Genomic DNA, 17,325 nt, shown 5'->3' on the forward strand with positions numbered 1-17,325 from the left:
GGGCTGCACAGCGAGCACCGGACCGCGTCGGGAGGCGAGCGAGGCTGGCGGCGGGCGGCTGGCGGCTGGCGACTGGCGACTCGATGGTCAGGCCGCAGCGAGGATGCAATCGTGGGCGGCAGCGGACGCGAGACGGGCGAGGGCAGCGACACGGCACTCGAGCACCGGCGCGGAGGATGAGGTGCAGCAGTTGGGGGGGGCGCGCGCTGCGGGCCAGTAGGCTCCTCTTTTTCTCATGCAGCCTGCAGCCTGCTCGAGGCCAATGGGGCGGCTGGGCTGGGCTGGGCCGCGCATGTAGCCTCGCCCAGCAGCTTCCCGTTTCGCAGCCTCGCCCGCAGCTGATGACGAGGTGGGAGGCCAGTGGGAGCCCAGCGACCGACCAGCCAGCCAGAGGCCCGCCCGCGATCGGCACGCACCCACTCTGGACTCTGGGGGATCCTCGACCAAAGCGCTGCGATGCCGCCCTCAACACCGCCCGAGCCATCGCCGTCGCCTGCCCGCTGCCACCGGCGCCGTGCGACTGCTGCTGCGCGTGCCACGCTCGCCGCCAGCCCGCCCCTCACCTGCCTCCACCGCGCAGCCGACCTGGCCGCACCTGAGGCGTGGCGTGTTTCGCCATTTTGGAGACGAGCAAAAAGCCCCGAGCAAGCTCGCGCAAGACGGGTTCCTGGCTCCCGCGAGCCTATCCGCTCGTCGCATCCCTGGTAGGCCCCTGTTCGAGAGGCGCAGGCACCGTCAGCTCGTTGCACAACACCCGCCCTCCATCACAGCCTCGCGCCGCTGCTTACATGGGACATTCCTGTCACCATTCAGCCGCATATGCAGGGGAGCTTCGCAGAAGTTCCACGCTCAAAAAAAGAATTTCCTCATGCATCTCCTCCGTCTTCACCAGATGCGTCCGGATGAGTGTCCTGGGTGAGTCATCCAACATGTTGGTGTGCCGCGTATGGGTCCAGCCGACAAGCGCCGAACCACCAGCCACCGATATTCTTCATTCTGAATACGAACACAACTTTTTCAGCTGTGGGAAATGCAAGCGAGCGGCTGATTCCTTTCATCCACCTCTATTATCGTCGCCCACGCAAACCAGATATCTCCCGTAACCAGAAAACGCCGTGTGTGATGCAAACCATCCTCACAGCAAGCCAACAGCTCGCCATTACCAGAAGCCATGCCCAGCCAGCCACTCTGCCATGCCTCATCTTCTCGAATCTCGTGAATGCCATCGCCATCATCATCATCACTCCACAATCCCCTCGTCCTCAAGCCCGTCCATATACGAATCCTCATACTTGGGCAACACCACATCCCACGCGCCATCATCACCGCCCTCCTCCCCATCCAAATCCACCTCCATCTCCGCGCCAACGCGGGCCTTCTCCTCCCCCCCACCCCACCTAAACGCCAAAACCGCCCCATCCTTCACCCCCACCTCCTTCAACCTCAACCCCGCCGCCCCCCTCGCCCTCGCCCTCTCCCTCGCCCTCCCCTTCCCCTTCCCCTTCTTCTCCCCTTCTTCTTCCTCCTCCTCATCGCCGCCGCCCGCCGCAGCCACCGCATCGTCGACCAGCAGCGCGACCCACCCCCGCTCCGGATCGCTCGGGTCGCGCATCTTGGCCAGCTGCAGCGCGGCCGCGTCGGCCGGCAGCGCCTTCTTCTTCTCGTTGCCCCCCGGCGGCGCCGACACCGTGCAGGGCACGCCGTCCGGACACGTCTCGCGCAGGCAGTGCAGCAGCTCGGCGCGGACGGAGCCGAGCGTCTGTTGCGGGTCGACGTGCAGGACGACGGTGGTTTTGGCGTGCTTGAGCCGGAGCGTCCAGGTCGTGGCGGAGGGGGTGATGGCGGGCATTTTTTGTGTGTTTGGGTGTGTGTTTGGGTGTGGGCGTGGGTGTCTTTGTTGCTTGTGTTTGTTGTTGTTGCGCGTGAGGTCGTAGTGGTGGTGGTGGGTTGCTTTTTTTGGGGGGTGGGAGGCGCGAAGGAGTGAGGGGTGTGCGTGTGTTTGTGTGTGGTGAAGGCAAGAATTGTGACCTAGGTCGTCGTCGCCGTCGGTCGCCAGGCGCGTCTTTTTGGTCAAGGCAGTTCCCGGAGCCTTTTGTGTTGTGGTTAGCACCTGCCGCCAAAGAAAGTGGCGGGATTCTTTGACGCGCGAGTGTCTCTGCGGGTGTGGGCGCAACGCGGGGAAGGGACTTACAGACTGAAGATGCAGGCTTGAGATCTGCGCAAGTGTGCTTCGACGACGTGCAGCTGCAGGCTCGAAACGCGCGTCGGCAAAATTATGGAGGTGCCGGGGGATGGATGGATGGTGAGCTGCGGCCCGCCGGCGGAGGATGCAGCGGAGGTTTAGAGCGCCAACCGTACCGCCCTGCTACGGCGGACGGCGGCCACCACAAGTGCATGAACGTTGCCAAATTCGCTAGACGTCCGAAGTTGCGGGCGGCTCGCTGCCAAGCGCGCAGCTTTTTGGGCCGTCTGCATGACGCGAGTCAGCTCCTTCATGATGTAAAACAACACCAAAAGCTCCAACGCCGCCTCCGAGCTCTACCGCAAGCAACGCAGCGCGCCGCCCGCCCACCCCCCAATCGCCCTCAATCGCATCCCGTCCGCGCGCAAAAAGGAATCGCGAAAAAGAAAAAGAAAAAGACACCCAACAAAAAGACCCGCTCCCCACAATGCCACCCCCATCAGCACTCTCCCGCGCCGCCCTCCGCGCCCTACTATCCTCCTCCTCCTCCCGCCGCCTCACTACGTCCTCACGCCTCACCCACCGCCCAACCCCAACCCCACCACCAACCGCCGCGCGCCTCACCGCCTCCTCCAGCAGCATCACCACCACAAAAAGACACCAACCCCTCCACACCTCCGCCCGCCTCCACCGCTCCAACCCGCCCGTCTCGCACGACCGCGGGCCCCCCTCGTCGGAAGAGACGCAGACGGACTTCGACAAGCTCGACGTGCTGGGCAACATGCCGGCGCCCACCACCGCCGTCGACGCGACCTTCGACGACGGCTTCTCGCTCAACAGCGGGCTGCACGTCGGCGGCATGTGCGGCGTGCTGCTGGTGGCGGGGGACGCGTTTGTGTGGAGGCCGTGGGTGAGAGGGGATGAAAAGGAGGGGGGGAAGGAGGGGGAGAAGAAAAAGACGACGCTGAGGAACGAGAGGAACATGTGGGAGTGCGATCGCGCGGCTTGGGGCGCGTTGGAGCTGGTGTGGCCGAAGCCTGGTGAGAAACCTCCCAAGTCCCTTTTTCTCTCTTTTTTTTTTTCCCTCGTCTTTGGTTTGTGGAAGGCAGGTGATTAATTGATTTGGTGTGTATGATATACGCAGACCTCCTCATCATCGGCACCGGCGCGACCGTCGTCCCCGTTTCGCCCACCACTCGCAAGCACATCAACGACCTGGGGATACGGCTGGAGGTCTCGGACACGCGCAACGCGGCGGCTCAGTTCAACCTGCTGGCGACGGAGCGGGGCGTGCAACAGGTGGCGGCGGCACTTGTGCCCATGGGCTGGAAGGAGGACAGAGCGCGGTGACCGGACCGGATTGAAGAACGGCTGAACAGCTGAACGGCTGAACGGCTTTTTTTTTTTGGTGATGAGCGTGAACAAAACAAAACAACCGATGTATACATACTATTTGCTGGCCGGTGTTCAAGAGGGGTGTGGCAAAAGGATTAGTAGTGCATATATGCATACTTCCTCTGTATAAACACATTCCATCCGATCATGCTCCCTGCAATGAAGAGAAATTTGCCGTTTCGGACGCTCAAGCATGACGACAATCACTACTCTCAAACACAAACCCAATGACATGAATTTTTATTGCATTTCCCGTCGAGATAGCTACCTTACCAAACCAACCTACCTGTGGACATAGACCGGCCTTTATCGTTCCAGCAAATCAATCTCAAGTCAGCTAGTTCCATTCCACTTCAAGGAAGTCGCAATCGCTAAGCCGCGCGGGAATATGTAGTAGCAGCACAAAGACCTCCCACCGTGTTCACGAGCCCGGAAAAAAGATGTCTGAACTTCCACAGAAACCCTACCGTTGGAAAAAAAAAATATCCCGCATGGACGCTCCGTCCCGCCCCCCTAGTAATCAGTGTGCGTGAGTGGAGAATATCCCTCGCTCGCCCAAATGCCAGACGGCCAGCTGGAAGCAAGTAAGCAACAACAAACGCCTTGCGCTCCCGCTTTATGTGCCGCTGTCAAACATCTCCTTGGAGAAACTGTGTAAATGCAATGAACCTGCAACCCTAACCGGATATGCTCATTGCTGGAAACTGCTGCTGCCGGCGCAACTCGCTAGCTCTCAACACCTCGTCCATGCCTCATGATGTCGTCTCTGTGGATGTTACCTGCCGCAAAAGAAAGAAAGAAAAAAATAAATGGGAACGACAAGCCAGAAAATCAAAGCTATAAAACATTGGAAAATTGAACAAGAAGCCCATCTCATGGATTTCAAGAGAGGGAAAGAGAAATACATTAAGAAGCAGATGGCTCATGAAAGAAATGTCAGTGGTATCACAATCTTCCCCAAGCATTGAGTCATGCGCAGGTTATCTAGAAGGTAAAAGCCGGGTTGCTGAAGAAGACGGGGTCGTTGAGTATGCTGCTCATCGGGTCGAAGAAGTCTGTTGTGTAATCCGCAAAGGTGCTGCTGCCAACAGCACCGAACTCGGGAGCGTTCCCCATGCTCAGGCTGTTGTTCATAGTCGGCAGACTTAGCGTGGGAAGGTTCGGGTCCAGTGACACCGAAGTGCTGGTGCTTGCTCCGTCATGCGCTTGGCCGGATTGCCCAAGTCGCTGTGATGGGGCCGGCGTTGTCGAATTGCTCGTCTCTGGATCTGTGGGGTTGTTCACCGCGGTATCGAGGTTGCCCATCTGACCCTTGCCACGGTAATGTTCTCTCCAGTGCCATATCGAATCGAAAACGACGCTCATACTCATCCTACACCTAACCTTCAGGTGGATGGAGACATCAACGGTCGGAGCACGCTGGAGGCGATAGTTTTCGACATCGGAAAGTTTCGGACTCCCCGAGCCACCTTGTTTCCAGAGCTGAGCGAGCACCTCTGCCAGACGTTGAGGCAGATCGTTGTTGCGAACGGACGTCTTTCGAATGCACGTGATGAGACGGGTGAAGTTGGAGCGCGAGAGGGTGAGCTGTTGGGCCGGTATAGTGTTGGCAAAATTGGAGTTGAGGAGGCGGTGGAGCGTGAAGCCGGCGGCAACCATCATCTGCGAGATGTAGTTGGTGGCATAGACCAGCTGGCCTTGTTCCTCGACCAGAAAAATGGATTCGAGGAATTGGTTAGCAGCAAGGAGAAGATGCAACAGATCCTGGTGCCAGCCATGCTCTTGCTTGTTGAAGAAGGCATAGAGCTGGAGGTTCAGACGCACCGCACGAAGGTACAGGAGGTCAAGGTCTAGCACAGTTAGAGGCGTCATCTGGCTTGAAGATGCATGACTTGAACCGAATTGGGGGGAGGTTGGGCGATGGTGCTCACCGGTGAAGTTCAACTGCCGCAAACGAGCCTCCAGATCATTCAGATTTGTTGTCTCGTAGTTGATCAGGATGGACTTGTCGTCGTAGAAGGTCCTACTACCGGAATCGCTGTACAGAGCCTTGGTGATCCTGGCTGCCGAGCGCTCGAGCATGACGTGATTGACCAAGGGTTCGGGAAGCCTGTCCATGTGGTCGTGCTCGAAAGACAAGGCCGAGTCGAACAGAGTGGTCGATGGCTGTCCACACGCAACCGAAACGCTGCGATGTTGTCAGCACGACGAGCTACCAGGGCCAAGTCAGGTTGCTTACCAGTGGGCGACCGTGTTGCACACCGCCCATGTCGACAGGCGGTCCTTGATCTCGTCATCCCTAAGCTGGACATGGGTGCGCGAGAAATCCTGGGCGTGCGATGGCTGGTGCAGGCCGTGATGCATGGCAATCTGCATCATGACGCCGGCAAGCATGAAGGTCTCGTCGATGGTGGTGCTGCTGGCGGGCAGGGGCCAAGTGCACAGCAAGCACATGCCTTTGACGACGTGGTAGGTCTGGGGTACATCGGAAATAGTGGTCCACAGCAGAGCACGGTACGAAGGGGTCAGCTTCTGCAGGAGGGTCGGGTCCTTGGGCCAATGCCGGGCTGCTATGACGATGACTGTCCAGAAGAGCAGCTTGGCCTGGTTCATGTATGACTCAACGCTCATGTTGGGGTCCAGCAGCGGCAGGAAGCGGTGGTAGTGGGCAAAGTATTCGCGGAACAGCTCCTCGGCCTGCTCGGTGCTCAGATAGACGGCGCCCAGGTTGTAGGCGTGGTTGCGGTCAAAGGCACCGGCGCCGCCGAGCCCCTGCTTCAAGCTCACCAACGACGACACGGCCTCGTCGTGGGTGCCAGCCGAGTATTGGGACTGTTGTTGGCCGTTGGCGAGGAAGTTCTGGAACATGGCCGACTGGCCGTTGTCGTGGGCGTGGGGGCCGGCGACGGCGAGGTTGGCCGAGGGCGCGACGCCGAGCGAGGAAAGCTGCTGCTTGAGCTCGAACTCGCGCTGCTCCAGCTCCTTGACGCGTGTCTTGAGGTCAATGGCCTCGCGCTCCATCTCGGCATGGCGGCTGCGCTTGCCGACGCGCTTGAAGTTTGCCGAGACCTGGCAGGTGAGGTTCTGCTTGCGGCATCGCGAACACGGCGTGAAGGGGTCCTGGACGACGTCGCACTTCAACTGCGCGTTTGAGACAGCGTTAGCGCGCGGGGCTCAGGCGGAGGTGGGTTGCGGGAGTGGTTGCGCGCTGGGCGGGCGGGCGCGAGGGCGCAAGGGCGTTCGGGCTGGGGGCAGGGCGTCACGTACCTTCTGCTGGCGACACTCGTTGCAGGCGCGCTTCTGGGCGGCCTTCTTGGAGGGGCCCTGGTCGTCGTCGTCGTGCTGGCTGGCGGGCGAGCTCTCGAAGCCGGCGCTGCTCTGGGAGCGCTTGAGCTGGTGGCGCGGCGTGGGCGGGCTGGCGGCATAGGCCGAGTACGGGCCACCGTTGGTGGACGGCGACGTCTGCGCGGCCATGGGGGCGGGCCTCTCTCGCAGCCTGTGTCTCGCACTGGGCCGATGTCGCAGGGCGGAAGCCGTGGCGGGGAGATGGTGGTCGGAGTCGGAGGCGGCGGGGGCGGCAGAAGAAATTCAGCCCTCAAGGTGCTATGACTCGGCGCTTATCGATTGTCAACCGGCCATAGCTCGAGCGACGCGCCCGAGCCTGGTCCACCGAAAAATTTGGCCCGCGGTGAGGTGCTGTGCGGGTGCGCGGCTGTGCGGCCGGGGGGGCGTGGTGCGGCCGGGCTGGCGCTGCGGCTGTTCTGCTGCGCTCGGCGCTGTCGCAATAATCGGCCGCAGGCGCGTGTGCTGCCTTGTTGGGGCGGGCGGAGGGAGCGGTGCTGGACGGCTGCAACTGGCCACGGCGGGTGTGACTGTGTGGCAGGAGAGATGGACGTACCGATCAAGTTAAAAAGATCAGATTAGATAATGCCGATGCGGCAACCACAGCGCCGTGAGGTCTTTTCAGGGCGCCGCGTCGTTGCGTGCGAGCCGGCCATACTATTTACGGCCTCGCAGGGCTCGCAGCCAGGCGCAGGCGGGCCAGTCGCGGGGCTATTTCCCTGCACGTCGACACGCAAGCCGAGGAACGAGAGTCAGACCCGATCTGATATGCGCTGCTAGGCCCATATTCTGCTCTCTTCATCTTCGGATCTCGCTCCTTCGCCGGCTCTTTGCGTCCCTGACTCTGCGCCTGTTGGACCACATCTCGATACCAAAGCAGTGACGCATGAGCCTGCCTCGTCGCTGGCGAGCGATCGACATTTCTTGTGTGTCACCTGGGCACTGCGCTAAGCACATCTGGGCCTTGATCCTGAGTCCCATGGCCGCGCCCGGAACATGCCATTGCCCAGTGCCCACTGGCGACAGGCATGTGAAGTGGAGTGCCAATGTCTGCATGTCAGAGATAGCGAGCTGAGAGGGCCTGCCAACTGCAACATGGCCATGGAACCGTGGCGTCTTGCGAAGAATTAGGTACGGCCGTGATTGTCCAAAACCGGCACCGCCAATCACCCTCGGACCGCACTGCTGTCTTCGCGAAATTGTCAAGTTAGAAGATCGCCCGTGACGTGGGTAAACATGGCCAACTCGGCCCTCTAGTTTTGTGGATACTTCCGGCGCTGCCGAACGGCCTAACGGACACTCTATGCTCCAGAGAGACGCCCACGCTCATCACCTCGTGTTGGTGCTTCGCAGTGAGTCGTCTCAATCCCGACGACACGTCTGCGTGGACTGCTCGCTGCCCGCACTCGATGCTGTGTAGCGTGACTTGTGCGGTTGAAGGCGAGAGAAGTGTCAAGGCCAGAAGAGATGCATTGTGCTCCGGGCGCGGTTCAACGTGCTGTTGCTAGAGAACGGATGAAGTGTAAATAGAGATGTTTGTGTGCGCAGCGAACGGGCTTATATAAGGGTCCCTGGCGAAGCAGAAGCACGAGCACTAACCCCGCCGCAAATCCTCCGCACCGCGAACCATCCAACACACCCAAAAGTGGGATATGCAGCGACTTCGGACGACGCCTTTCGACAAGCCCGCCCGCCTCCCGCCCAAGGCAGATCACTGTGGGGAAACGCACTCTTGTTTCAACGTCGTCCACGCTGCATGCGGCCAATGAGCTGTTACGCTTTGGTCGGAAAGGGCTGTCCGATCCCCGCTTATCGGAGTGTCGACGTCGTGTTGATAAAGATGGGGGCTCCGCGAATAGCCGCTGCAGTGAGGGGTCGAAACAACTGATACGGCGGGAACTACATTCCACCTGTACCACAAGATACATGGTGGATATATCTTGTATTCCATCCCGGCCGCCTTGTATCGCCAGTGTTCGTAAGACTCCCACATGTTTGACTTGGCTTTGCCCATCCCCGCTATGTTGATGAAACCCCGCATTTACCCTACCCACCCACTTCTGAAGTCTCGAGTCCACGCCCTGTCCATTCATGGCCCCAGGAGGCGATATGTCCAACCAAGCAAGCCGAACTCTGCTACCTTAGCAGTACCGTCCTTACCAGAGACTCCACAGCATGCGCCCGCGACTTCGATTCCAGCAGCACACGAACCTCCGCTCGCATGCCTCCCGCTCAAGAATGTCGTACGAACGTACCTGATCACCCGCGTATCATCATCCCCTGCCTTGTGGGCCTTGTTTTACTGGGGTCTCCAGTTGCTTGCCACTCCAAAGACAGCACTGCTCGACCCTGACAAGAATCGAGCCTTGAATTGGGTGCTTAAGAAGACCTTTTACTCTCAGTTCTGCGCAGGAGAAAATGCTGCCGAAGTCACGAGAACAACCAAGTCTGTGAAAGGTGTCGGCTATCACGGCATCATTCTCGAGTACGCGCTCGAAGTGTTGCTCGATGGCATCGAACACGGTCCAGTTCCCGGCGCAGACAGCCCCGAAACGAAACGCGAGATAGAAGAATGGAGACGAGGCATGCTGCAAACCGTCCAAATGGCCGGGCCGGGAGAATTCGCCGCGCTCAAGTAAGCCTCCTCCGCAGCCACTGCCATCGCTGTTGATCTGACGAAATTGCAGATGGTCCGGTCTCGGCCGCCACGCGCTGCACCTCCTCAAGCAAAACCAGCCGCCGACTCCTCTCATGGATGCCGCCATCCGGGAGGTCTGCGACGCCGCGGCCGCGAAGAACCTTGCGCTCCTGCCCGGCGCCGAGGAGGAGATCACCAACGCAGGCATCGACGCCTGGACGCTCGCGCTGGAGCGGCACTACAACCGCCACGAGACCGGCCAGACCATCATGTACAACACCTACCAAGCCTACCTGAAATCGACCCCCGCCAAGCTGGCGCAGCACGTCGCAGACGCCCAGAAGCACGGCTACATCCTCGGCGTCAAGCTGGTCCGCGGCGCCTACCTGTCCTCCGAGCCAAAGAGCCAGGTCTGCTCGAGCAAGGCCGAAACGGACAGCGTCTACAACTCGCTGGCCGAGTCGCTGCTCCGACGGCAATACGGCCATGTGCTGCGCCCCGCCCCCGGCTCTGACGGCGCCTCGTTCCCGCAGATCGCCCTCGTCCTGGCCACGCACAACGCGGAATCCGTGCGGCTGGCGCAGGAAATCCGAAACCGACAGGTGGCCGCCGCCGAGCCACGCATCGCTTTGGCCTACGCGCAGCTCATGGGCATGGCGGACGAGATCGGATGCGGGCTGGTGCAGGCGGGGAAGGTCGCTGCGGCCGAACAGGAGGCTCGCGGCGTCTTTGGCCCGTTGTGGAGGAAGGTCGATATTCCAAAGGCATATAAATGCCTCTGCTGGGGCACGGCGGGCGAATGTCTGCAGTTCCTTCTGCGAAGGGCGGCGGAGAACAAGGATGCTGTGGCGCGGACGGCAACGACGCGCAAGGCTATGGCTGGCGAGATCAAACGGAGAGTGCGAGTCGCGCTGCGGTTGGCGTCTTAGTCGATTGGGGTCGCTAGTGCAACAGTCGCAGAGACCATCGGCCATGGCATCCTTTCACTGATGTCGGTAGTTGTGTTCGAGCTGTCTCATCTCTCCATGTCCTATCCAAGTCCCCCGTGGTATCTTCGGGTCTCTTGGAGATTTTCCTTTGTACATACAATCATCAGCACCAGGCGTTTGTTCGTACTATTTCACCGATTGTTTGCTGTTCCACTCTTGAAAAGCCTCCAAGTGTGCCTCTCGTTTGCTCCATTATGAGGCGTGACATGTTACGAAGTGTTTCTAAGCATCTTTGACCAACTACTTCTGTTGTTACTGTTCCAACCACGTCGAGAGAGCTGAGGTCGAGGACAGTTTGCCGGTCGTGTGTTTTCCGTAAGCAAGCCATTCCGAGCATGCGTAAAGGTAGCGATGTGATATCTCAGCTTTCTCGTGATAAATACGTTCAGCTGCCTGTTCTATGGGGTTAGCTGTACTGGAGACACTGTATTGTTTCAGCGTCAACTTTCGCGTACTTCGGCCATGCCTCATACCATGGAAATCCGGAACGAATGGATGAAGACCGGAACATACTGCCAATCTCCAGTCCTCCTGTCCAGGCCTTCCAACTTGCGCTGATCAGGATCTCTTTGCCTCCACCGCCCACGTCGCTGCCGCCGAGGGATGTGGTGGTATCGTTCACTTCGAGATCATGTCCGAGAACATCAACAAGGTCATTTAAACCGCAGAGGCTGTTAAGGGTGCTATCGCAGCGGATCTGTTCGCACTCACCTCGTACCTGAACGCTATTTCTGAGCATCCTGAGTGGTTTGAGTATATCAACGTCTGAAAGAAGCCCTTACCCTGGCCTTACGAGAAGGGGGGCGTAAACGGCATGGTCAAGCCCCAGGTTTTCGTCATACACGCAAGCTTCGGCAGACTTTCCAAGTAACAGTTTCGAACCAGTCTCGCCGATTCAGCCCTGAAGTATTCTTATCGGTCTTGTAGTTCCTTTCCCAACTTTTGGTTGATTATCACCTGGTGTTGTCTTGAAGAAAGGATCGGCAACGGTCGGTCGAAAGGGGGGACTAGATGAGAGGGTGACGATTTGGAACCTATGATTGTTTTGGAGCGAGCGAAAGAAGCTTGTTCTAAGGCAAGAAACAGCTCACTGGGTGAGTCCAATCCGCGGTCAACAGCGTCTTATGGAAATAGCTTTCTCTCAGCAGCTGAACGGACAGACGCCGCAAAGGACATCTAAAAACGGACACACTTACCTATATACACCGCTACTTATCGGACTTTGTGAATACCGTGTCTCTTAGAGGCGTTCAGTGAGGTCGAAAGGTCGAGAAGAGAGGTACCTCTTGAGCTTAGGCATGTTTATGCGCCAACGCGCAAGCCCTTCGCCGGATGAGTCGCACATTGGTCGCGGCCTAATAAAGCAACCCAATGTATTCTATGTTAGATCTATCTTTCTTTCCTAGACATGACGTGAGCTTCGGAATCGTTTTATGACCAATGTGGAGTCGCGGAACTGGATGTCTTTCAAGCTATCACTGCATGCCGTGCAGTGCTTCCCGAGAACAACAGCGACATACACACTTGAAACACCTCAGAAAACTGTCTCTGTTGTTCAAGAAAGTCGAGAATCTGACATACCGTTGGTGCGACCGCCAGGGTCAAGCGGCGATGTAGTAACGGTCGCAAACGCTCCAGCTGTCGTGAGTCTGAGCGCGAATCCGACCCGACCCCCGCGCGTCATGACGGCCATGCCAGGTCTCCGTCGCTAATAGCGAGAGGGTCGCTTGGTCTCTAGGTGGATAGTCAACGGATACCACCTTATCTGCTCACTGGTCTAGCTGCACTGTGCCCGTTTGCGGACGAGAAGAGCACGCACATTGCTGCCGCTCACGGCCACCCAATCTCGCCTCTCCCTCCTTGTTGTTCACCCCCGGTATGAGTCTCTTAGGCAGCGAAACGAGTGTGTGGGTCGGTAATGGCTGGGAGCGGAGGTTGGTGCGAAAAGGCGACGCGAAAAGGCGACGCGAAAAGGCGATGCGCAAGCTTTCGGCTTCGTGGGCGAGGCTGGTGGAGAGATGTCGAAGAACTTTGACAGGAAACATAATTGTGCAAGAAGAATATGGTTCGGATAGCGCGGTTTCTCTACGTCTGTGAATCAGTAACGCGATCGTGAAGCAAGGGTAAGGAAGTCATCTCGGCCGCTGAATGCAATCGGGTTCATGGTCTGACGAAGGCCGGCACCATAATGGGCTCTTGATTGCCACGCGGCGCGGCAAGTATACCTTGTAGGTTCTTTGTGGCCATTCCAATAATTCTCGTCAGGACTTGCGGTGGTGAGCAGCATTGGTGTTCCGGTTTGGCTGTGCAGTGGAGGCATGCGCGCCCTCTGACCCGCAGAAGCTACGAGAAGCGGCCAACCGCTCAACCAATGGCACCTAGGCAAGATTTCAGGCCTGCGTCAGTCATCGCGGGTGGTGGGCCCCGGCTGTGCTTTGCGCGCTGCCGTGGCACTGTTGTTTGCGCACATGGAGGCGTTCCAGGCTGCGCAATTCCGTATCCTAGTAAAACCCACGCCGTAGAAGCTGAGGGAGGCGGCAAGGTGCTCACCCTAATTTAGGCTTACTAGAGCGTATGGTGAGTGCAGCGGCCGCCATACGTCTTGTATAGAATCGCGCCCGGTAGGTTCGCGCGTCTTTTGTCTGCGTTTGCTACCTACTCCACCTTAGCTTCTTTGGAGAGTTCCCGCTCTATTAGGACAAGATGTATGGAATAGGTTTAGTGGCTGTCTGCTGTCAAACATTTTCTCCGGGCATCTTCGGGAAGGCTGGTATGCGAAGGCCCAGAGAGCGAGCTGAGGGTGAGGCGGCAGCAGTTTCCGAAACTTGGGCAGTACAAACGGCTCGCATGGCGCGATTGAGGTTGCTACAAAAATTCTGTCGCATGAAACGAGCTCGTCTTGGAAGCTGCTTGGCGTCTTGTGGCCAGACAAGCTTTGTGAGTATGCCATCTGATGCAAGGGGAAAACTGCATGCGCCGCGCGCCCAAGCCCACCTAAATGCCACTGCCTTGCGCGTCTTGCTTCCAACCAGCATGGAACCACGCTTACAGCTTGTTTGAATTCTTCGTGATTTACCGTTCGATACTTCTCTATGAGTAGCTGGATCGCCATTGTGGTTGAACATGGGGGACCCCTGCAGTCATCCGGAAGAGTCGAAGCAGACAGTGAAGGATCTTTGCCTGTGCTTTCGGCCAACGCAAGGAACCAGGGAAGGCTTAGCTATAACCTTGGACCGAGCTGCTAGAATAATTCGCGCGTGTTGAGGCCTTCACCTTTGCATGAGAAATGACCCGTGACCATACATTCCTAGAGGAGAGGGGCGCAGAGGCAACACCCACGCACCCTCCCGTTGCCATGGAACTGCGTAGAAGTGCGTCGTATTGCCAAAAGAAGGAGGCAGGGCCCGGAGCGGCAGCCTGTTGCCCTGCCACCAAGCCATGTGACCGAAGCAGGCCCCGTGCCGCCGGCCCGAACCCTCCGTCCGCCGTCCCATAAAAGGACCTCTTCATGCTCCCTTTGCTCTTCTTTTCCTTTCTTCTTCATACCAGGAGTATTTGTAGTAATTGTTCTCCACTGGACGTCGTTCAGTACTTGTAGCAACCTGTTCGACGTCCCCCTGTGGGGAGGGGTGCTCCTGCCTTCCCTAATTTTTGGCACCACAAGCTTATTTGTCTTTTCGTTGATCGACTCGCCTCTGCGCGCGTCTTCGAGGAAGAGAGCTGGTCTTCTGCTTAGAGCTGCAGCGCTTAATTCCTGCTCCACACGCCGCTCAAGCTCTCGTGCTCGTGTCTTGAGGTTGTCTGCCATGGCTTACGATTTCCCAAGCCACCTATCCTCCTCACGAGTGCCGCTATCTGCAGCGTTTGCATTCCTTGCATGTCCGCTGGCCATCTGCCACGGTCGCTTGGTGGCCATGCGAGCTAGAGCGACCAGGAAGATAACCGCGTTGACGCGACAGACAGAACTGGGTGCTGCGCTCGGTCGGAGGGCCGCTCTCACTCGGTGTTCCAGCGCTTCCATGATTCCACACCGTGTTGCGCTCCGGGGGAAAAAAGAAGGCTGTGGGAGGCGGATATCGTTCGAAGCTGCGGCCACCATCTGCCGTTTGGCATCTACCTGGGCACCTGTTGCGGCCCTGGGAGCGTTTCTGACCGCGCCCGCTCGCGGTCGCAGCTGACATGCCCTCGAAACCCTCACACTTGAGATAGCTACAGTCGGCGGGCGCCGCTCACATGCCTGCTCTAGGATGGCTGCAATGCCCCTCTCGATCAGCACCGCCGCGGTGACGGTCCTGTCACACTCGCCTGCTGCCTCTCGATGGCTTCGGTCTTGGTGGTCAGTTCGACCTGAACGCACGCCTTGGGATCATCGAGGCTGGCAACCACGCGGTCCGTGACGAGGCAATCTCTAGACCCGCCGCGTCACTGTATGTCCAGCAGGAGGGAAAACACGCGCGGTGGAGTCCATGGCTAGTGTTGTCGAGCCGGGTCTCGCATCCGCTTCGACTGCCACTCATACCGCGATTCCGGAAGACCGGCGGGACAAGCAAAGCAGACAGAAGGTTGGATCGATGCTCGTAGATACACTGAGGCTTTCCGGCTATAGCATGTCTGCGTGCTGTTGTCGCACTTCACCCTGCGAACTGACGTTGCGTGCGACCGTGCTTCCCTGTCTTCACCAAGTGGCGCAGGGCGATGCCGCGCTGCAAGAGGCTCCGACCCGTACATGAGCCTACCAGCGGAGGAGATGGGCGGGATGCTGGTCGTAAAAGCGGCGATGTTGGTGCTCTTCTGGCTAGCTGTCTTGCATTGTGTCCGACAGCCCAATGCCGAACGCGCTCAGTGACAGTGAACCCGAAGGTTTTTGGACAGGCTCACCCAGCATGGCATGCCTACGAGAGAGCCTCCATCGCGCACTTCATGCGATGGGTGGGGAGTTGCGCTTAAGCTTGTTGATCTGCTCTCGCCATGGCACGGTCAGCAGTGTCGCAACGGCGGTCACAACACCTCTTCAGGCCCATGAAAATATGCGCCGTCTATCTTCATGTCTCTATCCATCTTTCAGCCTTGAGAATGGCCCTTGGAGCTCACTCTGACTGCGAAGGTTTCTAACTCCCGACCGCCGGAGGAGCGGACGGGCGAGATGCACCCAAATCTCAACCCGTAACAGGTGGGACCGCAGAAACGCGATCCTCGAGAACAACATGGGATACATGAGTGAGATTAGCTTCTTTACATGAGCTACGGCTCCATCAGTGACGCGCATGGCCAAGCCAGCTGTGTTGCGAGTTTTCCGGCGCCATAACCCGGTCGGTCAGGTCGCGTCCAAGCGCAACACCAACTCTCACGCCGGCAGTACGAGGCACCCAAGCAGTTTCATCGCTTAGAAGTATTGCAATTGGAAGTGAGCGCAATGGAAACAGAGTCAGGCAAAGTGTCGCTGCGCTGCGCGTCCGCTGAGCGACCGCAAGTGACCCGCTCACCATGACTTGCATAGATGAGTGGCTTGAGACTCAAGCTTAGATTAAGAAGCTCCCTTACCGGGATCAGTAGCTCAAAGCTGCCTCTCTCTTTTCTGAAGTCTCTTCTTCCTCGAAGCTCTGCACAAGGCAAAGCGTTCAACGAAAAAAATTGTGTGGGAATCCCCGCTGTTGAGAAACCCGCTGAGCGAACCCAGCTGAAAGAGAAAGAGAAAGAGAGTTGAAAGTACTAGCGAGCCGTAAGTGCTGTTTTGCGGTAAGGGAAGGAAGATACTTCTCGAATTGAATCCAGTTTCACCTGCCCTCCACTGAGCCCCATGGGCGATGATGAAGGAAGAAGAAGCGGTCGTTGGAGCAGAAGAAGAGGCCTTTATAAAGGTTTTTCCAGCGCTAGTGATCGCTTAGGGTCCTCGTGCAGCCCCCTCGGGTGGCGAACTGCACCAGGAAGCTACCCCCACCCGATCCTACCCGCATGGGAAGGAACTGTGGGTCATGAGTCCATCAACCTGCCTCCCCCGCGCGCAAAAATCTGCATGCTGGTGGCGATTGCGCGCACGAGATCACCCAGTGGCTCACACTCGCTTTGGGTGGAAGGAGCATTGGGACACGCGGTGCACTTGTCCAGCCTCGCGCTGTATGCTGGCGGCCTTCACTAACGGTACTGAGTCGGCGGCTGATGCCATTGGCTCTGCGCACGTCGTCACTTGCTGGCAGACCTAGGCTTCCGTGGGTGATGATCTCATAGAGATTCGTGGGGTTGAGGTTTGCCCACACCATGCTGCCTACGTGGTCCAAGTGAGCCGGGCAGACACCATGGCAACCCTACCAACTCTTCGCCTGGCCCAGGAAGTGACCGCGCCCAAGAATACCAGTGAGGATTCCTTGCCAGCAGACGCGCTCCCGCTTGCCATCGACCCCGGGTGAGGCCGCCACGAAGCAATCTCGAAGAACATGAATGACTTGACAGCAGTGAAATCAGATCTGACAGCCGGTCTGAATCTGCGACCGAGTCTGAAGCTTCCGCCTAAGCTCTAGCAAACTCTCTTCTTGCTTGTCCAGCTCATCCAGAAACCCCTCTTCTGCTTCCTCCGGCCTCAACTCCCTTACCATGAAAGACATGGCGCATAGCGCGCTATCGAACCCTACCACAAGCACACAGGTAGAAACACCTACCCGAGGCTTGCGTGAGTGAGATGAATTTGGAACAGGTTCCCGTTCAATGGCTTACTCGCGCGAGCGACTCTTCGCATTCTCATGAACTCCTGCAGAGTCTTGTCTCACCCCCGGGTTTCGCCCTCC

At 58.2% G+C, this 17,325-nt stretch overlaps 4 protein-coding genes across 4 annotated transcripts; 2 read left to right on the plus strand and 2 right to left on the minus strand.

The window, feature by feature from the left end:
• Positions 1 to 1,240: 1,240 nt before the first annotated feature.
• On the minus strand, positions 1,241 to 1,849 carry BKCO1_10000143 (uncharacterized protein; the record flags this gene model as incomplete). Its single annotated transcript, XM_020269326.1, has 1 exon — positions 1,241 to 1,849. One exon carries the CDS (start codon positions 1,847 to 1,849, stop codon positions 1,241 to 1,243), a length of 609 nt encoding a protein of 202 aa, XP_020132897.1.
• An 820-nt stretch (positions 1,850 to 2,669) lies between these two features.
• Positions 2,670 to 3,532, plus strand: BKCO1_10000144 (uncharacterized protein; the record flags this gene model as incomplete). Its single annotated transcript, XM_020269327.1, has 2 exons — positions 2,670 to 3,222; positions 3,327 to 3,532. The coding sequence occupies 2 exons, from the start codon at positions 2,670 to 2,672 to the stop codon at positions 3,530 to 3,532; spliced, it is 759 nt and encodes a 252-aa protein (XP_020132902.1).
• A 1,029-nt stretch (positions 3,533 to 4,561) lies between these two features.
• On the minus strand, positions 4,562 to 7,051 carry BKCO1_10000145 (c6 transcription factor; the record flags this gene model as incomplete). The annotated part of the gene is made up of 4 exons (XM_020269328.1): positions 4,562 to 5,427; positions 5,509 to 5,765; positions 5,817 to 6,718; positions 6,845 to 7,051. 4 exons carry the CDS (start codon positions 7,049 to 7,051, stop codon positions 4,562 to 4,564), a joined length of 2,232 nt encoding a protein of 743 aa, XP_020132903.1.
• A 1,859-nt stretch (positions 7,052 to 8,910) lies between these two features.
• Positions 8,911 to 10,486, plus strand: BKCO1_10000146 (proline oxidase; the record flags this gene model as incomplete). Its single annotated transcript, XM_020269329.1, has 2 exons — positions 8,911 to 9,554; positions 9,607 to 10,486. The coding sequence occupies 2 exons, from the start codon at positions 8,911 to 8,913 to the stop codon at positions 10,484 to 10,486; spliced, it is 1,524 nt and encodes a 507-aa protein (XP_020132900.1).
• Between the last annotated feature and the right edge of the window lie 6,839 nt (positions 10,487 to 17,325).

The sequence above is a fragment of the Diplodia corticola genome (genome assembly GCF_001883845.1).
Source record: "Diplodia corticola strain CBS 112549 chromosome Unknown scaffold10, whole genome shotgun sequence".
NCBI lineage: Eukaryota > Fungi > Ascomycota > Dothideomycetes > Botryosphaeriales > Botryosphaeriaceae > Diplodia > Diplodia corticola.